Here is a 27437-nt window from a genome sequence, read left to right as displayed (position 1 = left end):
ATGAAAGCTCAAATTAGGGGTGAAACTTTAAAGTGAAAGGGGATATTTGCACGACCTCTAGCTCCCTCCCCCACAAACACGTGTGATTTCTGTGGTGGCTTTAACCTGTCCTCCGATGTCCTCCTCTCCAGGCGGTGAAGCTTGGTTCCCCTCCCCTGGAGCGTGAGTTGCACTTTGCTTCCCACAGATCGAATGTAGAAAGGGGAAAAATAAGAGACGTGACAGTGGAGAAATCTGTCAGGCACCACCCGAACCAAAGGATCAGGTTAGGATCCCTGGTAACGTGTCTCGTGATAGCATGGCCCCCTGAAATGGTGTGATGGAGACAGGCACTTCACCCTTGGTGTTCTTCCTCCCCAACTTCCATAACTTCAACCTGACCTTGGGAAACCCAAGGGCTTTCGCAACCTGACCTTGGGAAACGAAACATCTGGCCAGCACTCTTCGGAAGTGTTGAGGTCACGAAAGACAAAGAAAGACCAAGAGACTGTCGCTGATTGGAGGACAGTGAGGAGAGGCGGCTGAAGGGTATATAGGAACTCTCTGTATTGCCTTCGCCACTCTCCTATAGATCGGAAATTATTTTCGAGTAAAAATAATCACGATGGTAACGATCGTTCTTGTCAAGATGGAGTAACAGAGGGGGCACCCGGGTTAAGCGGCAGACTTTGCCTCAAGGCCGGTGAGTTCGAGCCCCAGTGGGGTCGGTGCTGACAGCTGGGGGCCTGGGGCCTGCTTCGGATTCTGTGTCTCCCTCTCTGCCCCTCCCCTGCTCATGCTCGGTCTCTGGCTCCTTCAAAAACAAATAAACATTAAAAAAAAAAAAAAATGGAGTAACAGGAATTAGGTTCATCCTCCCATCTGAAAAAGACCAGGAAATGAGTGAGTGAGAAGAGCCCCTCCCCCCCCCCCCCCAGTTGCCCCAGGGCACTTCCCTGGGAGCTTCCAGGCTGTGGCACGGATTTGAATCCTCTCAATAAATGAGGAGACAAGTAGACAGCAAATCAGTAATTTGGACAACACTGTCCCCCAGCTTGACCTAATTGACATGTAGAGGGTGCTCCCCCCACCCCAAGAGCCGAACCCAACAGGGCCTTGGGCTTTGGTGGCTCCTGGAGACCCAAGGGGCGCTTGGGGGTACAGAAGAGACACAGAGCACATAGCTGCCTCGGGCGCCCTCTGGTGTTCCTTCAAGGTGGTGGCGGCTCAGCCGGTTGACAGCTTCTCCCCTAGGTCAGAGGGAAGCCCCTCTTCCTTTAGCCGGCGTTCCCTGCTCTCTGAGGTGGGGAGACCTGAGCTGGAGAGGGACTGACGGGCTGGTGGGGGAGGTTCACCTTCTGCCTCACCCCCTTTTATTCCAGAGCCTGAGCACCCAACTCACATCACCCCAGGGGCTACCCTCCGTCCTGTTGAGTCCTGTATACCCTCCCCACTCCTATGGTCCCGGGGACAAGGTTACTTCTCAAGCCCAGTTCCAGGGGAGCTCCTCCACCTCACCCCCAACTGGATCTAAGAAGAGGTGATCTGAGGCCACTGCCTGGCCTCTGGGGGCGCTGTGCCAGGGCACAGGGTGAGACAAACAAAGCGATATTGACAGAGATGGGGAAGGTATTTGTGGGAGGTGGAGGGAGAGAGCCAGTTGTGAGGCAGACTATCAGCGACATTCCTGCCCCAACTCTTTGTCCCAAATCTTATATTGAGGGCAGGCTGACAGGGGGACAGTCGGCCAGGGTTCAAGTCACTGTGTCAGTCAAGGCAATTCCCTAACCCTTTTGAGTCTCAGTTTATTTTCCTCTAAAATAGGGGACAACAAGGGACGGTGGGTTGAGCGTCCAGCTCTTGATTTTGGCTCAGATCATGATCTCAAGTTTCGTGAGTTTGGGCCCCAGTGGGGCTCTGTGCTGACAGCTCAGAGCCTGGAGCCTGCTTAGGATTCTGTGTCTCCCACTCTCTCTCTGTCCCTCCCTGCTCAGGCTCAAAAATAAATACACATTAAAAATTTTTTTTTAATTCTTTTTAAGGTTTATTTGTTACTGAGAGACAGAGAGAGACAGAGCATGAGCATGGGAGGGGCAGAGAGAGGGGGAGACACAGAATACGAAGCAGGCTCCAGGCTCCGAGCTGTCAGCACAGAGCCCGACCTGGGGCTCGAACTCAAACCACAAGATCATGACCTAAGCTTAAGTCTGAGACTTAACTGACCTAGCCACCCAGGCGCCCCTAAAAATTTTTTTTTTAACGAGGACAACAAGAACACCAACCTCTTGAGATACTTGGAAGACCGAATGAGCTTAACACAGAGCTTGGCACATAGGAGTGCCCGATAAATGCTAGCTATTGTTATGCCAGAGGAGAAATTGGAGGTCCAGATTAGCACGCAATGTACAAGTATAATTATGGATGACTCAGACGTGGTCTAGCGGAAAAGGACAGCCCTGCAGACTGACGATGGCAGTATAATAGAGGAAGGGCCGCAATTGAAGGACCAGGTGAAGTCACATCACAGAGGACAGACGCGGGGAGATTTAGAGAGAAGCACGTACCGCACCTGTCTGTGCCATGCTGTGCCATTAGTATTTCACACAAACTCTTTTCGCCCTTGTGCCACCATAACGAGGTAACCACTATCTCCAACTCGTAGAAAAGGAACCTGAGCACAGTGCTTAGGCCTCTTGCCCAGGGCTACACAGGTGACATTGAACCCAAAAGTCCAGGTTCAAAAAGTTCCATAACTCTGGCATCTGTGGATGTAGAAATAACCCCAATGCCCCCCAGAGTCTTCCAACTAATCAACCCGATAAAGGATGAGGTCATCTGCATAACCCCTCACCCAGGCCCACACGGACACAGGCAAGCATATGGGTGTTGGGTAGATGTCCAGATATCACGTTTACCCAGGTGGACACATTAGTCTGTCCTGCCTGTGACAAGTGACCAGAGAAGCCTCTGGAACCCCCCCCCTCCCAAGTATGGTGTACATTGTTGGGGAAAAACAATCTGCCCGAGTGAATTCACAGACACACGCATCCATGCGCGAATTGGTGACCCCTGCCCAAGCCCTTGAGTGAGCATGGTGCCTGTGTGGGCGTGTACCGCGACCCATTCGTGCGCACACCAGCCGGCGTGTAAATTATTATAATGGTGTGTTTGTGGACGCATTGAGACCCTCAAGAGCGTATTTGCCCTGACTCGTACTGCCTCTCTTTAGCAGCTACGTTTATTGAGGATCTGCCGTGTGTAAGTAAAAATAAAGCTCAGAGGGGCGCCTGGGTGGCTCAGTCGGTTAAGCGTCCGACTTCGGCTCAGGTCACGATCTCGCGGTCCGTGAGTTCGAGCCCCGCGTCGGGCTCTGGGCTGATGGCTCAGAGCCTGGAGCCTGCTTCCGGTTCTGTGTCTCCCTCTCTCTCTGCCCCTCCCCCGTTCATGCTCTGTGGTTTGCCCAAGGTCACACAGCTAGTAAACGGCTGGGATTCAAACCCTGGTCCTGTAATACTGGGCAGCGGTGTCTGTGTCTCCACTGCCGAGCAGATGTGTTCAAAAGTGGGCAGCGCTGTGGTTGAATTTCCAGATTGACATTCCCTGTGACCTCGGACACATCATGTCCTGTTACAGGCCACGTCTTCACGTGTCTAATCACAGGTGTGCTCCGCGGGCTGGAGTGGTGGTGGGGCCAAGTCTCAGCCTGGGTTGGCATCACCAGGGGCCCATGAGCTTCCTGCCCCAGCCTCACCAAACCTCAAAGCCCATGACTCAAAGCCAAGCCCCGGGCACCAGGCCATCAGGAGTCTGGTGCTGGAAGAACCCATAGGATTTGATAAGCATCTGGCCCAGGACATGCGGTCACAGCAGGGAGAGGGAGGGAGGAAAACAGGATATTCACCAGATGTGTGTCCAGGCGGGGCCCACGGGCTGAGTTCAGCAGAGGAAGAGTTGCCAGGCCTCAGCATCTAATACCCACTTAGTGGAGACTTGTGTGAGGGAAGGGGAGAGGGCAGAGGGAGGGATTGGGGCTGCGCCTTGCCTGATACTGGAGGCCCTGAGGGAGGCGGGGAGGGGGAGCAGGAAGGGTAATAAATAGAAGATGGAAAGAGGAAGGAAGCGAATGTATCTTCTCCACCGATCGTGAGTGCCCGCCCTGGGCTGGGCACTACGGGTGCCGGGTGGACTGAGCCCTGCTGTTGCAAAGCTCAGAGCTCACATGACACCAGTTAGGCCAGGCAGCTGGGAGGGCCCAGCCAGTCTGGGCAGTCATCAGTGTGCCTGCAGGGAGAAGAGTGTGCAAGAGGGGTGTGTGTGTGTGTGTGTGTGCGCGTGCGTGCACACACAAGCACCTGCACAGCCTAGTGTCTACATGTGTCCTGTGAGCATGAGCGTGGCCTCGTTTTTTCCCCTCCCCAGGCCTCCGCCTGACCCCGTCCTGCCCCTTCCAATCACAGGACAAAGTCTCCCCTCAACTCAGACCTCGGAGCCCAGGGGTAAAGGTTTGCATTTACAGAATAAAAAATGCCCAGCAATTCTGAGCTTTTATGATGCTGAGCACTTTCACATTCATTCATTCTAGACAATCATTCACTGAACACCCAGTAAGCCCCCTCCCCCCCACTCTGTGCTAGATATAAGGATACAACACTGTTGCTTTCTGGGTTCTTCCTTTCTGGTGGGGGCAGGAGGGACAGATGATACACAATTCACTACACACGGAGAGGTCATCTCAAACCTTGGCAAGGGCTGTGAATAAATTAAGACAGGGTTACGGAATAGAGACAGACCCCAGGGACTGGGGCAGACCGATGCTTCATGAGTGGTCAGGGAGGGCCTCTCTGAGGAGGTGACATTTGACCTGAGACCCAAAGGAGGAGGAGGAAGCGGGGAAGATGTGGAAAAGTTCCAGGCAGATGGAGCAGTAAGGATGAAAACCTTGAGGCAGGAAGAATTTGGTTTGTACAAACTAGAAAAAAGGGAGCGCGGGGCGCCTGGGTGGCTCCGTCGGTTAAGCGGCCGACTTCGGTTCAGGTCATGATCTCATGGTCTGTGGGTTCGAGCCCCGCGTCGGGCTCTGCGCTGACAGCTCAGTGTCTCCCTCTGTGCCTCCCTGTCTCTCTGTTCCTCCCCTCCTCGCACTCTGTCTGTCTGTCTCTCTCAAAAATAAAGATTAAAAAAATTTTTTTAATTAAAAAAAAAAGCACAAGAAAGGGAGCTGATGCTCAGAGAGGGCAGATGACTGTTCCAACAACATGGCTGGTTAGAGGCTAAGCGAGGATTCGAACTCGGGCCCTGCTAGGCTCCAGACCCAGTCATTTTTTTCCTTGACTGCAGGCTGCCGCAGAGATATACCATCCGTGGAATATACACATCAATATACGCACATGGGCACGTACATGCTACACGACTCTGCCTGCCTCCCCCCACGACGAGGGGGTGTGGGCTTGACCATCACTAAGTGTCAGAGTAGCAGAAATAGCCTACGATTCTATGGTTTTCTCCGTCTTGTGGGGCCAAGTAGAAGGGCTAGATGTCACCTTAGCCCAGCATTCCAGAAGCTCTGGGCCAATGAAAGGTCAAATGACAGGAAGAAGGAAGAGGTTTCCTAAGGGAGGGGGCAGGACCTTTGGGGTGGCCTGTGGAGATACAGACACCCTGGCCAGCCCACGAAGCACGTCTGGAGGGAGGGGGAGGAGAGAACGGAGGAAGCAGAGGGAGTTGAAACTGTTCTTAGAAGCCTAGTCCCTGCCAGGCCAACACCTGGCCTCCTCTTACCTCTGCTGGGTCACCTCCCAAGACGGGGTGCTCAGCGCCCAGCAAGGCAGGTGCTGGCCCTGAGAAGTTCCTCTTCCCCATCCGTCTTTGTGCCTGTAAAATGTGAAAAGATTCGTCCATCAGAACAAGAGAAACATACGGAAGCTGCGTGAAGACACTTTCGTTTTTCTGAATCAGATGAGTAAAGATCGAAAAACGTTGATAAGGCACTGTGCTGTCGAAGTTGTGGGCAAACAAGCAGTCACGCGCTCTGTTAGCAGGGGGTAGATTGGCACACTCTCAATGGATGATCACCCAGAAAGTTCCATTAAAAGTGCAAATGCCCAAACTTTAAAAAAAAAAAAATTTAACGTTAATGTTTTATTTATTTTTGAGAGAGAGAGTACGAGCGGGGGAGAGGCAGAGAGAGCAGGAGACAGAATCCACAAAGCAGGCTCCAGGCTCTGAGCTGTGAGCACAGAGCCTGATGCGGGGCTCGAACTCACAAACTGTGAGATCATGACCTGAGCCAAAGTCGGACGCTTAACCGACTGAGCCACCCAGGCGCCCCCCAGGAAGTTTTTTTCTGAACCGATGTGAAATAATCCCCAAGACAAATTGTCAAATAGGTAGAAAAAAAGCAATCTGAAGGAGCGAATGTATGCTCCCGTCTGTATTTAAAGGGGAAAATAGTCATCCCTTACGTCTTTAAGGAAACATGAGAAAATTGGTTGCCCCCAGAAAGAGGCGGTAGGCGGCTGGAGATAGGAATGGGAGGGAGACTTTTCAAATATTACCCCTGGTACCTTTTGAGTTCTGAGCCAAAACAGAAATAAATACAAATATTTAAAAATCTATCCTCCTGGGGCACCGGGCTGGCTTAGTCGGTGGAGCCTGCGTGACCCTTGATCTTAGGGTTGTGAATTTCAGCCCCATGTTGGATGTAGAGATTACTTAAAAAAATAAATTAAATAAATCAAAATCAAAATCTATCCTCTCGAAAGTGCCACATTCCTACACGCTCCTTGCTCCCAGCTAACTTCTGTCCCCTTGGACGGAACACCCTGGAAGAGAAAAAAAGACAAGAGGCCTGAGTGTGAATCTCCGTTCCATCACGGACGCACAGTGAGTCCTGGAGCAAAATGCTTTCCCTCTCTGGTTCACATTATACGGCACCCAGACCATGCCTCCAGCTCAGGCATTCTGTGTCCTCCTGCTGGACCCAGCACCTAGAAGACGAGCACCAGGTCTCCTTGCGTCTTAAATCATCCAATCCACCTAAACGGAATACCTCCTACGTGCCAGATTCCGGGGTCCCCGTTTCTTGCCCTACAAGCCCCCAACTCCAGTGCCCGGGCATAGAAGTTGGTACCCCGTAGAAATTCAGGACAGGTTTCTTAGCTTCCAAGTGAGGAAGGGATATTGGGATAGATGCATGATGGATAGCGTATGGTAGACGGCAACTGAATAGATTCATGGCTGAGTCGCAAGTGGATGGATCTTCAAGACAATGGCCTTCACTTGATCCTACAGCCCTCCCCACAGCTACCACTCATTTTTTTTTAGCCCCCTTTTGGCAGCAAAGGTCTTTGAAAAGGTGTCTATCCTCTCACTGTCTCTAATTCCTCTCCTCTCTTCAATCCACCTCAATCATGTGGCTACCTGCCCACCCCATCCCACACCCATTGAAACGGCAGTTGTCAAGGGTACCACGACTCAAAATTCAACACTCAATTCTCGGTCTTCATCTTCTCGACTGATCGACAGCCTTTGATGGTTGATCCCTCCCTGCTCCCTGATACACTTCTCCTCGCTTGGTGTCCGGAACTCCACACTCTGATGGCTGTCCCCCTTACTTCCTCGTCCGCTCCTTCCTACCCATGGCTCCAGATGTACGTCGTCAGCCTAGTCCTCTGCCCTGAACTCCAGTGCATACATCCGATGGCCTGCCCAACGTCTCCTTGAAGACGTTGGGACGACATCTCAGACTCAACACAACCGAAGCTGACCTTCCGATCTGCCACCTGGCCCCGTTCATCGGACGGCAGATTCACACTTGCAGGTGTTCAGGCCCAGGAACCTCGGAGGCACCCTTGAGAACTCTCGTTTCCTCTCCGTATCTGCAACATCAGCGACCCTGCTGTCCCCACCTTTTACATATATCCAGAGTCCAATCTCATCTCACCCCTGCTCTGCTCTGAGCCACCAGCGTTTCCCAACGGAATTATTGCAACATCCGCTCCTTTCTCCCCAGAGTCTTCTCAAAGGCCTTCAAAGCTCCAGATGGTCTAAATCTGTATTAGCAATGACGTCATCTACCACCACCTCCCCTCACCTGTTCCACTCCAGCCACACTGACCCCCTTTGGCCTCAGCAAACCAGTCGAGCCTTCCCTTGAGAGCTTTGCGGAAGTGATTCCCTGGCCTGAACAACTTGTCCTCCAGATAGTCTCGTGGCATCCGGGGGACCACCTTACTGATTAAGATCCTCAGGATCCTCTTTACCCACAATTCTACTTTTACTTCGTTCCCCTAGCACCTAGCACCTTCCAACATGCCCTATCGTGTAAGCATTTATTGTGTTAATTGTTCCTTGCACGTCTTCTTTCTACTGGGAGATAAGCACCGTTTTTATCTGTTATTGTCACTGAAATATCCCCAGCCTTTAGAACAGTGCCTGACATAGAGGTGGGTATTCAATACATAGTTGTTGAATGAATGAATGAATGAACGAATGAGTGAATGAATATATAAATGGTTTGATTGATGCTGGAAAGATATGTAGCTGGTGGATGGATGAATGGATGGATGGATGGATGATCAAATGGAGGGTAGATGGAAGGATGGAATAATGGTAGGAGAAAGTTGAATGGATAGATGGTGAGGAATAGGTCATAAATAAATGGTAGATGGATGGATGAGGGATGTATAGATAGGTGGAGGGATTTAATCCATTTCGCTACAATTTACTGAGCACTTACCAATATGCTGGTGAGCCCAACCAGCAGGTGCCTGCCCTAAAGGAGCTTACAGTTTCATGGGGGAGACAAACATGTATATCTAAAATATATATGTGATGGTATCTAATTAATATATTTAATATTAATATATAATGATTATGTATAATTAAATACATGTGAAATTCCAAATTCTATTGTGTGTTATGAAGGGAATAAAGGATGTTCTGAGAAAGAATGATATGGACGAGGGATGGAAAAATGGGCGATAAATGGGTAGCTGGAGGTGGATAGGACTTAGACCGGGCTGCTTTGCCTCAGTGGCCCTGGCCGGCCACACGCACCATCCATCTCCAGACCCCGGGGTCTCCCCACACTTCACCTGCAGCTCTAATCTCAGAGAGACTGTCCTCCCTCTCCCTGTACTGACACGGCACCTGCCCTAGCCCATCCCCCATGGCCCTGCTTGACTCCAAGTCTTGCCCCCACCCTGCTGAGTCACAGTCTTGGGCTACTCAGAGGACACCTCCATGGAGCTGTGGTTTGTGGTTCAATCCAGCCCTTTGGCCGTCCTCAACCTTGCAGGGGGGCCGGCGGGGGGGTGGTGCGGGGAGGGGATGTGGTGGTGAGACTGCCAGAAGGGAGACCAGCAAGTGCCAAGCTCTTTTTTTCTTTAACTTTATTTATTTTGAGAGAGAGAGTGAGAGTAGGGGAGGGGCAGTGAGAGAGGGGGAGACAGAGTGAATCCTGAGCAGACTCCAGCCCAACGCGGGGCTCAAACGCATGAGCCGTGAGATCATGACCTGAGCCGAAACCAAGAGCGGGACGCCAACCAACTGAGCCCCCCAGGCACCCAAGTGCCAAGCTCTTGACTTCTGGGCCTGAGCACCACTCTTGATTCTTGACAGACCAGGCCTAGGGCTCCAGTTGGGGGTTTATCTGGGGCACTGGAGTCAGGGGTAAAGGATTAGAGCTAAGTCTGCCTGGAGGATTGTAACTCAGTCATGAGCAGGAATTGCAATTTAGGTCAAGGGTCAGGATGGGAAAAAGTGGGTGCCTCTTCAGTGACCAAGTCAGTGCTTGGTTTGGGGCCAGGGTCAGGATTTAGCTGTGGCTGTCAGCAGTGATGGGGGCTCAGTCTCCGTCCAAGTTTTTAGGTTAGAGTTCAGTAAGAGTGTAAAGTCTGGAACAGGGCTCAGTCTATGACCAGAGTCAAGGATCAGGGCTCAGTCAGTATCCAGGGCACTGGCCTAGTCTTGGCTTTCTCCAGGGACAAAGTGGATGGGTTGGCTCCGGACCAGTCTAAAGTGCCATCATCCAGGTAGATGAGTAGCACCTGCCCCGAACCCTGTCTTCCCTCCTGCCACTCCATGCAGGCCAGGCCTGGCTCAGTGTCCCCACAAGGCCTAGCAGTCCTCATTCTGGCACCCAGGAGACCAGGGTCGGTGTAGGGGCTATGGGGCAGGGCTCTGTGCCCGACCTGGGAGGGCACCTTGCACAAGGCTTTCTGATGCAACTGGCAGCTGGCTGAACACCTCAGTACCCCCTCCTGCTCCCCACCCCGCTCCTCAAGCTTTTCCCAGAAACGGAAGGGCTGGACAGTGGCCTGATTCAAACACACGATCCCTTTCCTTCCTGGCCCTGACGGCTTCAGAGCCAGCAGGAAGCAGGCAGGGGGGAAGGAAGGCAGGGCAGGGATCGGATGACTCAGCAAAGACTCCAGTATTGGGAGGACTCGGATCTGGGGCTCCCTCCTCCTCCCAGCGGGAAGGCAAAGAAGAGAATGAGGATCTCTGGAAGGTTCCAGAGCCCCACCTCCAATACACACAAAGCCGTAATTATGTGGCTGAGCCCGGAGAGGGACTGGAGGCTGCCTAAGGTCATCCAACCGGCAGCTGCAAGGTCAGAACTGCAACCCAGCTTTCCTCCTGCCGTCTCTGGCTCCTCCTGCCACCAACTGGGGGAGAGCACCCTTCACCCTTTGAGGGAGGCATGGGACTTCCCCAGGAACTTCTGACCGATCTGGTGGAGGCTCCTGAAACAGCCAACGGCGAGGGCTTTGGAACCATACAGACCTGGGCTCAAACCCCTCTGGCTTGCTGTGTGATCCGGGGCTGGTTACTTCTCCTCTCTGACACCTGGTTTTCTCACTTGTCAAAAGAGCATAAATTCGTCCTTAGCTCACAGGGTTGTGGTCAGGATTGTATGAGAAAGCAGACGAAGGGCACAGCCCAGGCTGGCCACATGGGGGATGCTCAGGAAATATGTCCCTACCTCTCCCTTCACCCTCAGCTCTCCAAGGGTGTGTGTTGGGGGGGGGGGGGGCGGGGAAGGGGTTGAGAGATGGCATCTTAGGCTTTGGCTTTGTGGAAACTACCACTTTGTGGTAAGTTAGCCACCTACCATCAAGTGCTTACCCTGTGCCAGGAACTCTTCTAAGCACCTTGTATTAACTCATTTAACCCTCCACTGAATCCAGTAACAGTTCCCAGCTGCAAGATGCTGTTCAACACCCCTCTCAGGAGGATAGATGTCAATTCCATTTTATAGACGAGGGCTCTGGGTCTCAGTGGCTAAATGACTTGCCCAGGGTCATGCAGGTAGGGAGAAGGCCAAGGAGAAGGCACAAAGCCGTAGACAAAGGACACCTGGGCTTTGAGCCAGACTGACTGGCTGCTAATCTCACTACCTCCATAGACTAGTGATGTCATCTCTCTGAGCCCCAGTTTCCTCATCTGCCTCCAGGCATGAAAACAAGAACTGGGTGGGGAAGTTTCAGGGTGCAGTAAGATGATGGAAGGGGAGCATCCACACAGGGCCACGCTGCGTCCAAGGGCAAAGAATCACACTCCCAAGCTCAGAGGACAGAGCCAGATGGCCCAGCAGGGCTGTGACTGTCAGTGGACCCCTGCTGGGCTGATGTTGTGCCCAGGCACTGACCTTCCAGCCTTTCCTGGGGCCTGGCCTGAGACAGATTCGGATGATGAAGGATCTCTGCAAAGCCCCAGAGAAGAAGGAGGTGCCCAGTCGTCTCCTAAGGGCTCCCCCAGCAGAGCTGAGAGCTGCAACCTTTGAATCAGCCACCGCCATTCCCAAATCCGTTGACTCAGATCCGTTTACCCATTTGTATTATGGGTTCTGTAAGGTTTTTCTTGCAGTCAGCTCATTTTTAAAAACTTAGGGATGTATGGAAACCAATTTGGCAATAAGTTTCACGTTAAAAACTAAACTAAACTAAAAATAAATAAAATAAAAATGAAAAAAAATAAAATAAAAACTTAGGGAAATTTCTTTCAAATGGAAAATTTTAATCACTAACCTCAAATGGAAAGCCGCTATCAGTTTCCATAAAGAGAAAGTGACCATAAAACTGAATATAAGAACAAGCAAGAAGATTCTTAGATTCTAGCTAAGTCCTGTCTCTTGCTGAAGGCTCTGAACAGAGCCTGCTCTCCTTTCCTTAACAAGTGAGGCGTCAAAGACATAGAAGCCGTTACATGAGACTTTCTCCCTAGTAATGGGAGGAACAGGAAGAAAATCAAAAGGAAATGCCTATATTGCGATAGTCGGTGTTATGTCATAGAGTCTTGAGACCCTAAAACCCCATTGGTGTACGTTTTATGTTTTGGAAAACACTGACCTAATCCAACTCTCTTTTCCTATTTCCCAGGGAAGAACAGTAAGACCGCCAAAGGGGATGTGACTTGCCCACCATCTCACGGGATCGGGATGGGTGGCTTTAGCCAGACCTGGGATCCAACCAGCGCGCTAAGGCATTTTTCCACTTCTGTGGGAGGAACTTTTAAAGATGGAAGCTTTAAGGACACCTGTGGTGGGATTCCAGGCATGTGGCGGGCACCAGCCAGCTGGGGTGGAAAGGAAGGAGGCCAGCAGCTGCTGTCATTTGCCCTTGGACCCCCACGCCTCTTCTCCCTTGGAGCACAGCCTCTGTGTCCCTGCGCGCAGAGCTGAGGGCCAGCAGAATTACAGCAAATAGAAACGCAGCCTCCTTGGGGCGCCTGGGTGGCTCAGTCGGTTGAGCGTCCGACTTCGGCTCAGGTCATGATCTCTCGGTCAGTGAGTTCGAGCCCTGCGTCGGGCTCTGTGCTGCCAGCTCAGAGCCTGGAGCCTGTTTCAGATTCTGTGTCTCCCTCTCTCTGACCCTCCCCTGTTCATGCTCTGTCTCTCCCTGTCTCAAAAATAAATAAATTAAAAAAAAAAAAAAGTAAAATGCTGTTCTACCAAGACAATTAAATTGTGTTTAGTGGACAACATGTTTTACTTGCTTTAGAATTAAAGTTAAATCACGTGCAAATTTTCAGCCTCTTAGCCATATTTTAAATGCTCAATAGCTTCGTGTAGTAAACGGCTACCACAATGAGTAGCACCCTAGAGCAAGAACTCTTGGTACCTGATCCAGGGAGAATAGCAAAGAAGTTAAGACCTGTTGGGTTTACAGCATAGATGCCAAATAGCCTTGAGCCTCAGTTTCCACGCCTATAAAGTGGGATTAATTACACCTTTCCTAGCATGGTAGTCCTCAGGATTAAATGCACTAAGGCACCCTCAAGTCAGATCCCATTTCCCGGGTTCAAATCTCACCACTTCCAAGTGATGAGATTTTAGGTAAATTACTTAAGCTCTCTGTGCCTCAGGTTCCTCATCCACAAAATGGGGATAATAATAGCACCTACTTCATAGGTTCGTCATGAGAATCACATGACTTAATACCTGTGAAGTGTTTGGAATATAAATGCTGTCTAAGTATTCGTTAAAATGTAAAGAAAATAAATGGTGACCAGCTCCCTTCCCCAGTTAAATGCAAACCGTGGGCACTTTCCTAGAGAGAGAATTTGGCTTTCGTGAATTTCCTTCGCTCCAGGCTTAGAACATCCCCCTACCCTGGTTTCTGAGCCCAGCTGGTTGTGTTTCTTTCTTTTCTAAGGTTTTTTTTAATTGTTATTTATTTTGAGAGGGAATGAGAGAGAGAGAGATCACCAGCTGAGGAGGGGCAGAGAGAGAGAGAGAGAGAGAGAGAGAGAGAGAGAGAGAGAATCCCAAGCAAGCTCCACACTGTCAGCACAGAGACACTGTCAGCACAGAGCTGGACACGGGATTCAATCCCACCAACAGTGAGATCATGGCCTGAACTGAAACCAAGAGTCAGATGATCAACCTACTGAGCCCCCAGGCACCCCAAGGAGGCTGCGTTTCTTTCTTTTTTTTTTTTTTAATTTTTTTTTTAACGTTTATTTATTTTTGAGACAGAGAGAGACAGAGCATGAACGGGGGAGGGTCAGAGAGAGGGAGACATAGAATCTGAAACAGGATCCAGGCTCCAAGCTGTCAGCACAGAGCCCTACGCGGGGCTACACAGCATTTTACTTTAAGCCCTCACAATTTAGCTTCTGTTCCGATTTGTTTCCAAAGTATAAAACACCGGATATTGAAGACATTAGCGGGGAAAAAAAATTTTAGAGTATATCATTAATAATTTCGTAATTATTTGTTGAGATGATCACATGCTAGATATATTGGATAATTGAATATATTATTAATGTTAGTTTCACCTGTTTTTTTTTTTAAGATTTTTTTTTTTTTAAAGCAATCTCTACGCCCAACATGAGACTCGAACTTACAACCTTGAGATCAAGAGTCACAAATTCCGCTGACTGAGCCATCCGGGTGCCCCTCACCTGTTTCTTTTTATTCTTCTTTAAATTAAAAAAAAATTATTTGAGAGAGAGAGAGAGAGCAGGGAGAGAGGGGCAGAGAAAGAGAGAATCTAAGGAAGGCTCCATTATCAGCTGAGGGAGCTGGAGGTGGGGCTCAAAGCAGGGCTCCTGCGGCAGGGGGAGGGGGGCCCCAATCCCTCCACCCCAGGGATCATGACCTGAGCCAAAATCAAGAGTCAGATGCTTAACCAACAGAACCACCCAGGTGCCCCTCTTTGTATTCTTTAATGCATGACTAGAAAATGTAATCCTACATTATGTGGTTTATATTTTATGTTCCATTGGTCTAGAAAACCAGGATTTGATCCCCCCCCCCAAATGTGACAAGGCCCTCCTAAACCTGGGGAGTCATTCCCAGGGTGCAGTTCCAGGAGCCATATCCACTGGTCCAGGTGGAGGCTGCCGGGTGGCAAAGCTTGTAAAATGTCCCTGGACGGTATAAGCATTGGCATTAGCTGCCCCAGGTTCAAATCTCAAATCTGCTTCATACCACGAGGTAGGTGCTTTTGGGTAAACCTCTCACCGTCACTCATCTGTAGAATAAAGGTCATAGTGTTCATCTCATGGTTCATTAGGTGCCTCGGGGTCTTTGCGGTTACTTTTTCTATGTCCCCTCAGATCTTTGCATCCTCAGCCCGTCTCTTCCGTAAGATCTTAGTGTAAACATCACCTTCTTGACGAGCCCCAATGAAAATAGCCACCCCTCAGTCGTCTGTGCTACAGGACAAATCTATCCTCTTTGTTTATTCAAGAAAACACATGACATGTATACTGAATTTTAAATGATCTTGGTTATTGATTTCATTTTCTTGATAATGGTCTGTCTTCCCACTGATTTATAAGAACTGTGAGGGCAGGGATGGGTCACTCTTGTCACTGCTGAGTCCCCAGCACTTAGAACAGGGTCTCATACAGCATGAACAAAGTAAGGAATGTATGAGCAAACCCAGCACAGTGCTGGCTGCACAGAGAAAACAACCAATTCCACTTTTCTTTGTCCCTTACTGCTGAGGGATTTTCGACCTGAGTCTAGACTTCCCAGGGGTAGAAAATGAGTTCACTAGTTCCTCCCTGGCGGGGGAGTCTCCAGGGTTAAATGAGATCCCAGAGTCCCCTGGTGTGCCCTGAAATTCCTGAAACACAGGTGAGCTGGTCCCTGGGGTTCTGGAACCTGAGCAACAGAGGGAGCTTCACCCACCTTTCCAACGCCATCCAACCTCTTCCTGGAGAAGCTATTTTTTGACACTGGTGCGTTCAGAGACATCAAGACCTAAAAGGGATTTGCAAGAAAGGTACTGGATCCCTGGGGCTGCACGGGGATGCTTCACCAAATAGGAAGTGGCACCAGGGTCTCTTAGGCTTGGGGTGTAAGTCCTGTTATGGGGTGACTTCCCCTCCCCGAGCCTCTATTCTATTTATTGAACACTTAGGTTGTGCCATCTACTTCTAAGCATTTTGTCCAAGCGAAAACCTTATGAAGTGAGTACTCCTATAAGCCCATTTTACAGAGGAGGGATTTTCGGCTCTAGCAGGGTTTTAAGTAACTTTCCTGAGGTTGCACAGTGCGTCGGCGCAAAGGTGGGGTGCGCTCTTAGGCAGGTTGGGTCTAGGGCGCTGGCTCTTAATCATTAGGCTGCGCTGCCTGTATCCAGTGGACGCTGTGACGCCTGCCCGACCCCAGGCCTCCCCGGGGGACCACATCGGTTCTTCTGAGCCCCGCAACTCAGATCTTAAAGTCTGAGGTCTTTGCAAAACTCCCGGGCTGCTTTCCCATGCCTGGGCCTCGGGCTAGGATGGGGCGAGCGGAGCTTCCTGCCTGCCCAGAGTCCTCCTAAAGGTTAATAAAGCATTGGTGGGAAGGTACTTTATAAAACAGGAAAGCACCCGGGGAACTGTCACGGTTTGCTCTTTTTCTCCTCTGCATCCTGAGAAGGAAGGACGTTCTCCCCATTTCGCATATGGGGAGACTGAGGCTCAGAAAAGCAAAATGCTCTTTCCAAGGAAGGAGGGAGAGCCAGTGGCTGGTGTCTGCGCGGGGCAGGTGGGGGAGGGGGTGGAGCCGAGACACCCGTGGGGGGCGGGGCGCGCCGGGGCGGTGACCCCCCCCCCTCCCCCAGGGGGCGGAGCGCGCGGGATGTTGCAATCCCGGGCTGGAGCGCATCAGGCGACGGCGGATTAGCGCAGGTTTGCATCACCCGGGCCCGGGCCGGAGCCGGCTCTGGAGCCGGGAGACACTCGCAGCGGAAGCGGCGGCGGCTCCACACGTGTCCGGCTGCGGGGACCGGGGTCCCGAGCGCAGCCGCGTCGCAGCGGGCCCCCGGCCACGTGGGAGTGCCCCGGAGACTCAGGATCCCGCCGCACGCCCGGGCAAGGTACCCTGCGGGGCCGGAGAGGGGTCGGGCCGGGGGTCGGGGGCGGACGGGTTGGAGGGTGCGGACCCGCGAAGGTAGAGCATATCCTGGGGGCGGAGGGAGCAGGGGACAGAGGTGCGGGCGTGTGGCCCCGGGAGGCGAGCGTGGGGCGGGGGAGGCGTGTGTGTGAGGGGCCCGCGGGGGACGCCGGGGACCGCGTAGGGTCTGTGTCCCTCTGGGGTGTGTGTGCGGGATCCGCGTGGGCCTGCGGGGTTGGAGCGGATGTGTCTCGGCGCACGGTCAGAGCCGCGAGGAGCCGGTGGCAGGTGTGGGCTGTGCTGGGGCCGGGCTCGGGTACCTTGGGGGCAGATGCAGGGGGAGAGGGAGCGAGGGTGCAGCGCGCGGGGTGCGGGACCCCCGGAGCGTGCGGGGCGTCGGCCGCAGGTATGCACCTGGCGCTGCGGCTGCGGGTTGCGGGTTGCACCGTGCGCGCTTGCGTTTCGTCCCTGCAGACTCTGGGGCGTGAGGAACGAGGAGGGCCCCGGTCCGCCCCTTCTCACAGCCCTGGGGCCCAGCCTCCTTTCCTCGCCTCTCCCCCTCCCGCTGCTCGGTTTCCGCTGAATCTTCTGCCTCGGGACACGCGCGGCCCGCCGCTTCCGCTCCCACGGGAGGAGCCCGGCGGCGGCAGGCGGGGCGGGGCCGTCTAGGGGGTGGGGCACGTGTCAGACCTTGCCTGTGACCTTACAGGTATCGGTCAGTGGTGAGTGGGAGAGTTGGGAGGGCTCTGCGTGTGTATGCCTGCCCGCTTGCCCAAGGACGACGAGGTGTGTGTCCCTTAATGATGTGTGTGCCCCTCTCTGCCCTGGATGTGGTGTCGCAGCTGGCCGGCTTGGACAAACTGTGTTTTTGAGGGGCGTGTGTACAGCTGTCTGCTCTGGGTTCTGTGAGTGTGTGTTTGGTATGACCTGCCCTTATTCCGCCAGAGGCGTCAGGGAACAGCAAGAGGTGGGTGTTAGGGGCAGCCTCCATTGCCCAGGGCTACCCCTGCCAGGCCGGGTCTGGGCCAGGATTCGAACCTGGGAATGTCTGACTACAGCCACCCGCTGTTGCATTCTTACTACGTTGGGATTATGGCCTTGCACGCCATTTGAGGTCTCCCTGCCTCCCTCCCAAGGCAGCCCACCGCTCGCTCGGACTTGGGAGTAGGTGGTCCTCAGTCTGAGAACCGACTCTGAGTGATGTTTCCCCATTGATCCTGGCTCAGACCTTCGGGAAAGTCTTTACCGGGGCTGAAGTCTATCTCCCTCTAATGTCTTATACCTTGGCTCCGTGTCCCTCATCTGGAGCCTGAATGGGTAGGCAGATAGATCCAGGAGAGAACCTCCCTGCTCTGGCATGCCAGTGCCCTCTCCTCCACCCACCACACAGTTATACAGCTGCGTTCCCCACCCCACCCCGGGGGGGAGGATGGCTTCCTCCATAACTGAATGAATGAATCTTACCGCCTTTGAGAGACATCCCCTCCTTGCCTTACTTCTTACCTGATGGTGAAACTGCACTGTCTATTGTTGACTAACTCTGGACCTGTGATTCTGATAGCTTTGAGTCATCAGGCAATAGTAAAGTTCACATTTGAAAAAACAAAAAAAGAAATACACTCATTTTTGAAATACTCAAGCCATAAATGAGTGCAGGATCTTTATTTTAAAATACTGAAATTGAGGGGCGCCTGGGTGGCTCAGTCGGTTGAGCGTCCGACTTCCGCTCAGGTCATGATCTCGCCGTCCGTGAGTTCGAGCCCTGCGTCGGGCTCTGTGCTGATAGCTCAGAGCCTGGAGCCTGTTTCAGATGCTGTGTCTCCCTCTTTCTCTGACCCTCCCCTGTTCATGCTCTCTCTCTCTCTTCTCAAAAATAAATAAACGTTAAAGAATAAAATAAAAAAAAAATAAATGAATAAATAAAAATACTGAAATTGAAAATGCCCTTGCCTTTCTACCAAACCCCTTCCTCTCTTGGGCCTCCCAGGAGGTCAGGAGCTACTGTGGCCGGTTTAGTCTGGGTCCTTCCAAAACTTGTGCATTTACATACCGACATATAAGCAAGTATGGAGATACATTTTTTTTTGATATGCTGGTGGCGTTTTTTACATGAATGATATCGTCTCAATCATCTCAGGGTATATTTGTCCTATAGCAGCTTGCTTTGTGCACTGGACAACATATCCATTCCAGAGCCCGCATTCATATGTACATTCATACCTTCCTCATTCATTCATCATCCCTCCCTCCCTGCCCCAGGTAATAGCTCCCTGCACTACACCACTCAGAAGATAGAGTGCAAAGTCTCTCTTCCTCTCACTGCCAAGGCCAGTTCTCCACTTTGCTTTTTTTAAATTCCACTTAACCGTTCACTCTGGAGGTTTTTCTAATCAGCACATAAGGAGTTTCTCTTTCTTTCTTTTTTTTAGGTTTATTTATTTTATTTTTGAGAAGAGCGTGAGTACAAGTTGGGGAGGGGCAGAGAGAAAGAGAGAATCCCAAGCAGGCTCTGCACGGTCAGTGCGGAGCCTGATGCGTGGAGCCTGATGCGGGCTCGAACTCACAAACTATGAGATCATGACCTGAGCTGAAATCAAGAGTCGGACACTTAACCGACTGAGCCACCCAGGCGCCCCTCTCTCTTCCTTCTTTCTTTCTTTCTTTCTTTCTTTCTTTCTTTCTTTCTTTCTCTCTTTCTTTCCCTCTTTCTTTCTTTCTTTCTTTCTTTCTTTCTTTCTTTCTCTCTTCCTTCCCTCCTTCCTTCCTTCCTTCCTTCCTTGTTCTTTCTTTCTTTCTTTCTTTCTTTCTTTCTTTCTTTCTCTCTTTCCCTCTTCCTTCCTTCCTTCCTTCCTTCCTTGCTCTTTCTCTTTCTTTCTTTCTTTCTTTCTTTCTCTCTTTCCCTCTTCCTTCTTTCCTTGCTCTTTCTTTCTTTCTTTCTTTCTTCCCCTCTCTTTCTTTCTTTCTTTCTTTCTTTCTTTCTTTCTTTCTTTCTTTCTCTGTTTCTTTCCCTCTTCCTTCCTTCCTTGCTCTTTCTTTCTTTCTTTCTTTCTTTCTTTCTTTCTTTCTTTCCTTCCCTCTTCCTTCCTTCCTTTCTTTCTTTCTTCCTTCTTTTAGTAAGCTTTTAAAATTTTGGGTCTTGAATTTACGACCCTGAGATCAAGAGTCACATGCAGGGCACTTGGGTGGCTTGGTCGGTTAAGCATCCGACTCTTGGATTTGGTTCAGGTCATGATCTCATGGTTCAGGAGATGGACCCCCATGTTGGCCTCTATGCTGACAGCACAGAGCCTGCTTGAGAGTCTCTCTCTTTCTTTTTTTTTTTTTTTAATTTTTTTTTAACATTTTATTTATTTTTGAGACAGAGAGAGACACAGCATGAACGGGGGAGGGGCAGAGAGAGAGGGAGACACAGAATCGGAAGCAGGCTCCAGGCTCCGAGCCATCAGCCCAGAGCCTGACGCGGGGCTCGAACCCACAGACCGCGAGATCGTGACCTGAGCTGAAGTCGGACGCCCAACCGACTGAGCCACCCAGGCGCCCCGAGAGTCTCTCTCTTTCTCTCTGCCTCTCTCTCTCTCTCAAAATAAAGAAATAAACTGAAAAAAAAAAAAAAAGTCTCATGCTGTACTGACTGAGCCAGCCAGGTGCCCCTAAAGAGTTTTCTTAATCATAAATGGCTACAGTTTTCTTGTGTACAGATGACATAGAATTGATTTAACCAGTTCCCCAATGATGGACATTTAGTGGTTTCTATCACGTGAGTGCAGGATAACCGTGTACCGACATCATTATATCGGTGTGTACAGGGCTTGCTGGTCCCTTTCCAGGGCTGTATAATATTCCACCATGTGGCTTGTATCATGACGTTTAACCAGTCCCATACTGCTGGACGTTTGGGGGTGTTTCCTGCCTTTTGCTATTGGATGCAAGGCTCTGATGAACAGCCCTTGACATGTTTAATTTTTTGGTGGGCATTTTAATTGGAGGATAAATCCCCAGAAGCGGGACACGCAGTCAAGGTTAAGGGCGTTTGTCACTTAGATGCACACTGCCAAGTCCTCCTCCATAAAGGCTAGGGAAGGGGGGGGGGCACCAAACAGCCTCACTTCAGTGCTTTTTCCCTTCTTCGCAGATGCGAGCCACCCCTCTGGCTGCTGCTGTGGGTGCCCCCTCCAGGAGGAAGCGGTGGGAGTTGGACAATGACCTAGACACCGAGTGTCCCATCCGGAAACAAGCGCGAATCGGGCCCCAGCCCAGGCTGCCCTCCTGCCCGCTGCCCCCGAGCCCACTTCCTGCTCCAGCCCATGCCTGTGCTGGGACCACTGCCTCCCGTCTTGGGCCCTATGTCCTCCTGGAGCCTGAGGAGGGTGGCCGGGCCTACTGGGCCCTGCACTGCCCCTCAGGCACCGAGTACACCTGCAAGGTACGTTCCCCCAGGGTCATTCTCCCCCAGCATCACAGGGGGCCTGGAAAGGGCCTTGGCTCTAGAGGATTGCCAGGGCTGAGGGGTCCTTATATTACTTTATTCCTGTGTTTGTTGGGGAAGCAGCCAGTGAGCCTCCAGCTTTCCCCATCGCCTAGGCTTTTCTGGTCAGTGTGTAGAAGGATCACCGGCCTGTCTGTAGAGGATCACCTATTCATTTATTCAACAAACCTTCACTGAGCACCCTGCGTGCCATGCACCCTGCTGTGGCTCTAACACAGACCGAGTCCTGCTCTCATCAAGCCGATGCTTAAGTGGAGGACATGGACAGTAAACAAGAGAATAAGTAAAATATGTACCAGGGGATCGTAAGTGCTTTGGAGAGAAAGCTGGGAGCTGAAAGAGAGGGGGACAGGGATTATGGGGGAGCAGGTGATTTTAGTCCAGGAAGACCTCTCCGAGGAGGTGACATTCAAGCAGTGACTTACATGAGTGGGGGGGCGGGGGCCAGCCCTGTGGGTCTCTAGGAAAGAGCATTCCGGCGGCAGGACAGGCAAGTTCAAATGCACAGAGGCAGGAATGTTTACCCTGACTCAAAAAAAAGTAGTCTCTGTTTTTTTAATTCTTTCTTCCGTGCCACCCAGCTGTTTGGTTTTCTTTTCTTTTCTTTTTTTTTTTAAACATATGCTTACTTTTTTTTTCCATGAATTAAATATGTATGCGCTTTATTTATTTTTATTTTCTGTGTGGGCATGGCCAAAATAACATGGGAAGGGTTTAAAGGCAGACAAAGTCAGTATACCAGCTCCGCCTCTGGTCAGCTGTATGGCTTCCGACAGGTGGCCTTCCTTCTCTGAACATCAGTTTCACCATCGGTAAAACGGAACACACCTTTCAGGGCTGTGGGGAGGTTTCCATCTGATGTCCGTAGAGCCCCGAGCACATTTTCCAACACCCTCACCACACTCACCACTGCCCCCTTCCCTCCCCTGCCCCACTCCAGCTGAACTGATCTTGGGCTGGTTTTTCTGAAGTGGCTCAAACACTTTCTTGCCTCAGGGCCCTTGCACTGCCCATGTCCCTCACCTGGAAAGCTTATCCCGTGGGCATCTCTGAATCATTCAGGTCATTTCCCCAGAGTCCCTTTTAGACCACACCTTTCCGGGTAGGTGCCCCCTTCCAAAATATTCTCTCCTCCAGCATCTTTCTGGTTCCTTTGTGATGCTCATGAGAATTTGTAAATATGTTGTCTGTTGGCTTGTTTCCTCGTCTCCTGTATTGGACCGTGGGCATCAGGAGGGCAGGGGCCACGGCAGTCAGCCAGGTTGGATCCCCAAGGCCGGCACAGGCAGTCGCCAGTATCTGCTTGTGGAGTGAATGAGAGGGCAGGCAGGCGGTGCATCCTAGGGAACGGTGTAGCTATGAGCACGGGATGCTATGCGTAAAGTGACTCGTGGGCTATCTACTCTTCTGCATTTCCACGGCCTTGGGCTATTTCCGTTTGGGTTCCCTGTCATTTCCCAGTTGCGTGAAGTTTAAGGGCGTCTAAGGTAGCAGTTGAGAGCACAGACCGTGGAGCACGGATTCAGGTCTCAGGCCTGCCACCCGCTGGCTGTGCGGCCTCTCAGCTTCGTCCGGGTGGAGCGGCTTGCTGGAGCGCGTGGCACAGTGCCCAGCACACAGTGCCTGAATGGTTGGCCGTGACTGCTTCCAAGGCCAGGCCGGGGTCCGCTGGGCGGCCCCCACCTGCGCTTACGCCCCGCCCCGCCCACAGGTGTACCCGGCCCGCGAGGCCCAGGCGGTGCTGGAGCCCTACTCGCGGCTGCCCCCGCGGGGACACGTGGCGCGGCCGGCCGACGTCGTGGCGGGCCCCCGCCACCTCTACACCTTTTTCCCACGGCCCCACGGGGACATGCACAGCCTGGTGCGCCGCCGCCGCCGCCTCCCCGAGCCCGAGGCCGCCGCGCTCTTCCGCCAGATGGCCGCCGCCCTGGCGCACTGTCACCAGCACGGCCTGGTCCTGCGCGATCTCAAGCTGCGGCGCTTTGTCTTCACCAACGAGGAGAGGTGAGTGTGGGCACAGAGACCCTGCGCACAGACACGCCTGAGAGGTGAGCCATGCTGGGGAAACCGAGGCCCAGGAGGGTAAAGTAACTTACGCAAGGAATGGAGAAGCCTGGACGAGCACCTCCGCCCAGGTCCCGGGAAAAGGTTGACTCAGACCGAATGCAAAGCCCCTGAGGTGGAGCATTGCCTCTGTGACAGTCACAGTAGCCGACGGCGATGAGCAGCTTGGCTGCCCTGTCTGACTTGGCTGGGATCCTTACGAATAGGAGGCAGGGCTGATATTGCTTCCTCTAGGTCAGGGGACCAAACAGGCCCAGAGAAGTCAAGTAAGGCCCAAGACCCCCCAGCTAAATATATAGCAGAGCTGGGAACTGACCCCAGAGGTGACTCCAGAGAGGTCCTAATTCACCTTAAACTCGAGAGGCGGGAGTCTGGCTGGCCTTACCTGCTGACTCTGGGTGACCCGGAGCCTCTGGGCCTCAGTTTCCCCACTGGTAGGGGAAAGGGCCAGGTTGTCAAGATGCTTCCAGGATGTCAGGGCCACAGACAACAAGCCAAAACAGGCCCTGAAGCTCCTCACATGGGAACTATTTCTGTGATGCTGAGGATCAGTGATTTTTGGAGGGAGGGAACAGAAAGGGACCTGGCATTCTGTCCCCTCCCCTAGACTCCCCCGGGGGGGTGGGCAGGACGTGTCAGGGAGCATGCCAAGCCAATCAGGTGCATGCGAACATCCATCAGGAGTATGAATTTCATTTCAAGATTTTTTTTGGGGGGGGGGGTGGGGGGAAGGAGGGTGACCCCATCGTACCCTTTAAACTTTTTGAAATAGTTTTAGACTTGCAGAAAAGTTGCAAAAATAGTGCCAAGAGTTTTCATATTGTTTTCACCCAGTTTCCCCTAATATTAACTTCTCAACCACAGAACAACCATCAAAACTAAGAAATTAACCTGGGTCTAGTACCTATTCACTGAACCACGGATTGATTTCAATTTCGCTAGTTTCCCACTAATACTCATTTCCTGTCTGGCATCCAGTCCAGAAGCCCAGCTTGCATTCAGTTGTCATACTCCTTAGTCTCCCCCAGTCTGAAACTGTTCCTCAGTCTTTCCTTGTCTTCCTTGACCTTGACACTTTAGAAGAGTACCAGTCAGGGGGCTCCTGGGTGGCTCAGTCAGTTAAGTGTCCGACTTCCGCTCAGGTCATGATCTCACAGTTTGGTTCGTGAGTTCGAGCCCCGCGTCGGGCTCTGTGCTGACAGCTCAGAGCCTGGAGCCTGCTTCGGATTCTGTGTTTCCCTCCCTCTCTGCCCCTCCTGCGCTCATGCTCTGTCTCTCTCTCGCTCTCCTTCAAAAATAAATAAACATTAAAATAAATAAATAAATATTTAGAAGAGCCTTAAGGCCCCCACCCATCTCAGCCCCCTCTCCAAGGGACTACTGGGAAATGTGCTCCTCTCAGAGTCCTAGTTCAAACTGAATTGCTCTGTGGCCTTGAGAAATGACTAATGTCTCTGAGCCTGGGCTTCCTCATGTGTAAAATGAGGTCGGTCAACCAGCCTCACAGGACTGGCTCAATTCTTTTTTATTTTTATTTATTACTATTATTTTTTTTTTAATGTATTTATTTTGAGAGAGACAGCATGAGTGGGATAGGGGCAGGCAGGGAGAATCTCAAGCAGGCTCCATGCCATCAGCACAGAGCCCGACGCGGGGCTCGAACTCACGAACCATGAGCTCACGACCTGAGCCGAGGTCAAGAGTCGGCCATTTAACCAACTGAGCCACCCGGGCGACCCAAGACTGGTTCAGTTCTGCCAAATGCCAGCAGGCACTCAGGAAGTGGGTGCCATTAAGGGTGACAGCGTGGGGCCATGTTGGGGCACGGGGGGCCCAATAGGAGGTGACCCTTCTGTCTCTCCACCTGCCACAGGACTAAGCTGGTGCTGGAGAACCTGGAGGATGCCTGTGTGCTGAACGGGCCCGACGACTCCCTGTGGGACAAACACGCGTGCCCGGCCTACGTGGGACCTGAAATCCTCAGCTCCCGGGCATCCTACTCAGGCAAGGCGGCCGATGTGTGGAGCCTGGGCGTGGCGCTCTTCACCATGCTGGCTGGCCACTACCCCTTCCAAGACTCAGAGCCTGCCCTGCTCTTTGGCAAGATCCGCCGCGGTGCCTTTGCCCTGCCCGAGGGCCTCTCGGCTCCCGCTCGCTGCCTGGTCCGCTGTCTCCTTCGACGGGAGCCAGCCGAACGCCTCACGGCCACGGGCATCCTGCTGCATCCCTGGCTGCGGGAGAAGCCGATCCCCTCAGCTCCACCCCGATCCCACCTCTGGGAGGCCGATCAGGTGGTCCCTGAAGGGCCGGGGCTGGAGGAGGCCGAGGAAGAGGAGGGGGTGAGAGAAGCCGGTCTATATGGCTAGGTAGCCTTAGACTCTCAGCTGCAGCAGTGGAATTGACTTTGGGGTATCTCCAAGCTCTCTCCCGCCTTTTTTTGTTTTTGCACTGAGCCAAACCTTAGTGCCTTCTAGAAGGGAGAAAGGAGGCATGTGTGGAGTGTGCTGTATGCACCCTTGTGTGGTTCCGCACACCTGTGCACACAGGCTTGCGCATTTAACAAATCCTGGGAGCTCACTGCGCGCCGAGCCCTGTTCTCGGTGCTGGGAGCGCCGCAGTGAACAAAAGACGAACCTCCTGCGGACGACACATCTCCAGCCCACGGTCGGTGTCCACACTGGGCCCTCTCAGCACAGGTGTCCGCATCCACTCGTGCAGGTGCCCAGGCACTTCCGACCTGGGACAGTGCCTCTCACAAATCCCTGTGCCAAACAAAGGCTGCTGGCCTCTCCCTTGCAACTCAGGACTCCAGAGCCCAGGCTGTGCTGGGAATTGGGCTCCCAGCCGCTCTCTTCTCCGAGCCAAGGACTGGGCTGGAGGAGCCCCAGTTCAGACTATGAGGCTGGTCCTCGCCTAACGCAAGGAGCGGTTTGGAGCGAGGGCCCACGCCTGTCCACCTCTGGCCTGAGCACCAGAGTTGGGGGATGGAGGGGGCATGGTCGTCTCCCCCTGGCCTCCTGGAACGTCCCAAGCCCTGTTCTGGGTTTTGGATCAATACTATGGGTTTTGGATGCCAGAAGAATCTATTTTTACCTTGTGCCTAATAAAGGAGTGGTGAGATAGTTTAATGTCTCCGGGACATTCCTTCTAGCCTCTCATGGCATGGCGGCACCTGGGTGGTTCAGTTGGTGGAGCGTTGGGCTCTTAACGTCTCGGCTCAGGTCATGATCCAGCCCCGAGTACGTGAGTTCCAGTCGCGAGTCAGGCTCTGCACTGACGGTGGGAAGCCTGTTTGGGATTCTCTTTCTCTCTCTCTCTCTCTCTCTCTCTCTCCCTCTCCTCCTCTCTGCCCCTCCCCCACTCACTCGTGCACATTCTCTCTCTCTCTCCCTGTCTCAAAATAAATAAACTTCAGGGGCGCCTGGGTGGCTCAGTCGGTGGAGCGTCCAACTTCGGCTCAGGTCATGATCTCACAGTCCGTGAGTTCGAGCCCCGCGTCGGGCTCTGGGCTGACGGCTGAGAGCCTGGAGCCTGTTTCAGATTCTGTGTCTCCCTCTCTCTCTGACCCTCCCCCGTTCATGTTCTGTCTCTCTCTGTCTCAAAAATAAATAAAACGTTAAAAAAACAATTTTTAAAAATAAATAAACTTCAAAAAATAAATAAATAAAGGAAGGGGGCGCCTGGGGGCTCAGTGGGTTAAGTGTCTCACTTCAGCTCAGGTCCTAATCTCATGGTTCGTGAGTTCAAGCCCTGCGTTGGGCTCTGTGCTGACAGCTCAGAGCCTGCAGCCTGCTTCGGAGTTTGTGTCTCCCTCTCTCTCTGCCCCTCCCCTGCTTATGCTCTGTCTCTCTATCTCTCTCTCAAAAATAAACATAAAAAAATAATAATAGAAATAAAAGAAGGAAATGTATTTCACACAAAGCAAGAAGTCAGGAGATGGGATGGGCTTCTGGGCTGGTTGATTCAGCTCTCAGAACCGTCAGCAAGGACTCTGGCTCTCCAGGCTCATTCCGTCTCTGCTCTGTTGTCCCTGGTGACTACTGGCACAATGGCCACAGCAAGTCCCAGGTG

The 27437-nt window shown here is 52.3% G+C and overlaps 1 protein-coding gene across 1 annotated transcript; it reads left to right on the top strand.

Annotated features, from left to right (window-relative positions):
• The first annotated feature begins 16578 nt into the window (after positions 1–16578).
• TRIB3 (tribbles pseudokinase 3) lies at positions 16579–26494 on the top strand. The gene is made up of 4 exons (XM_060614530.3): positions 16579–16799; positions 20949–21239; positions 23014–23306; positions 25240–26494. Exons 2-4 carry the CDS (start codon positions 20949–20951, stop codon positions 25730–25732), a joined length of 1077 nt encoding a protein of 358 aa, XP_060470513.1. The 5' UTR covers positions 16579–16799; the 3' UTR covers positions 25733–26494.
• The last annotated feature ends 943 nt before the right edge of the window (positions 26495–27437 follow it).

This window comes from Panthera onca, chromosome A3 (genome assembly GCF_046562875.1).
Source record: "Panthera onca isolate mPanOnc1 chromosome A3, mPanOnc1 haplotype 2, whole genome shotgun sequence".
Classification (NCBI taxonomy): Eukaryota; Metazoa; Chordata; class Mammalia; order Carnivora; family Felidae; genus Panthera; species Panthera onca.
This window is presented reverse-complemented; position numbering and strand designations above follow the sequence as displayed.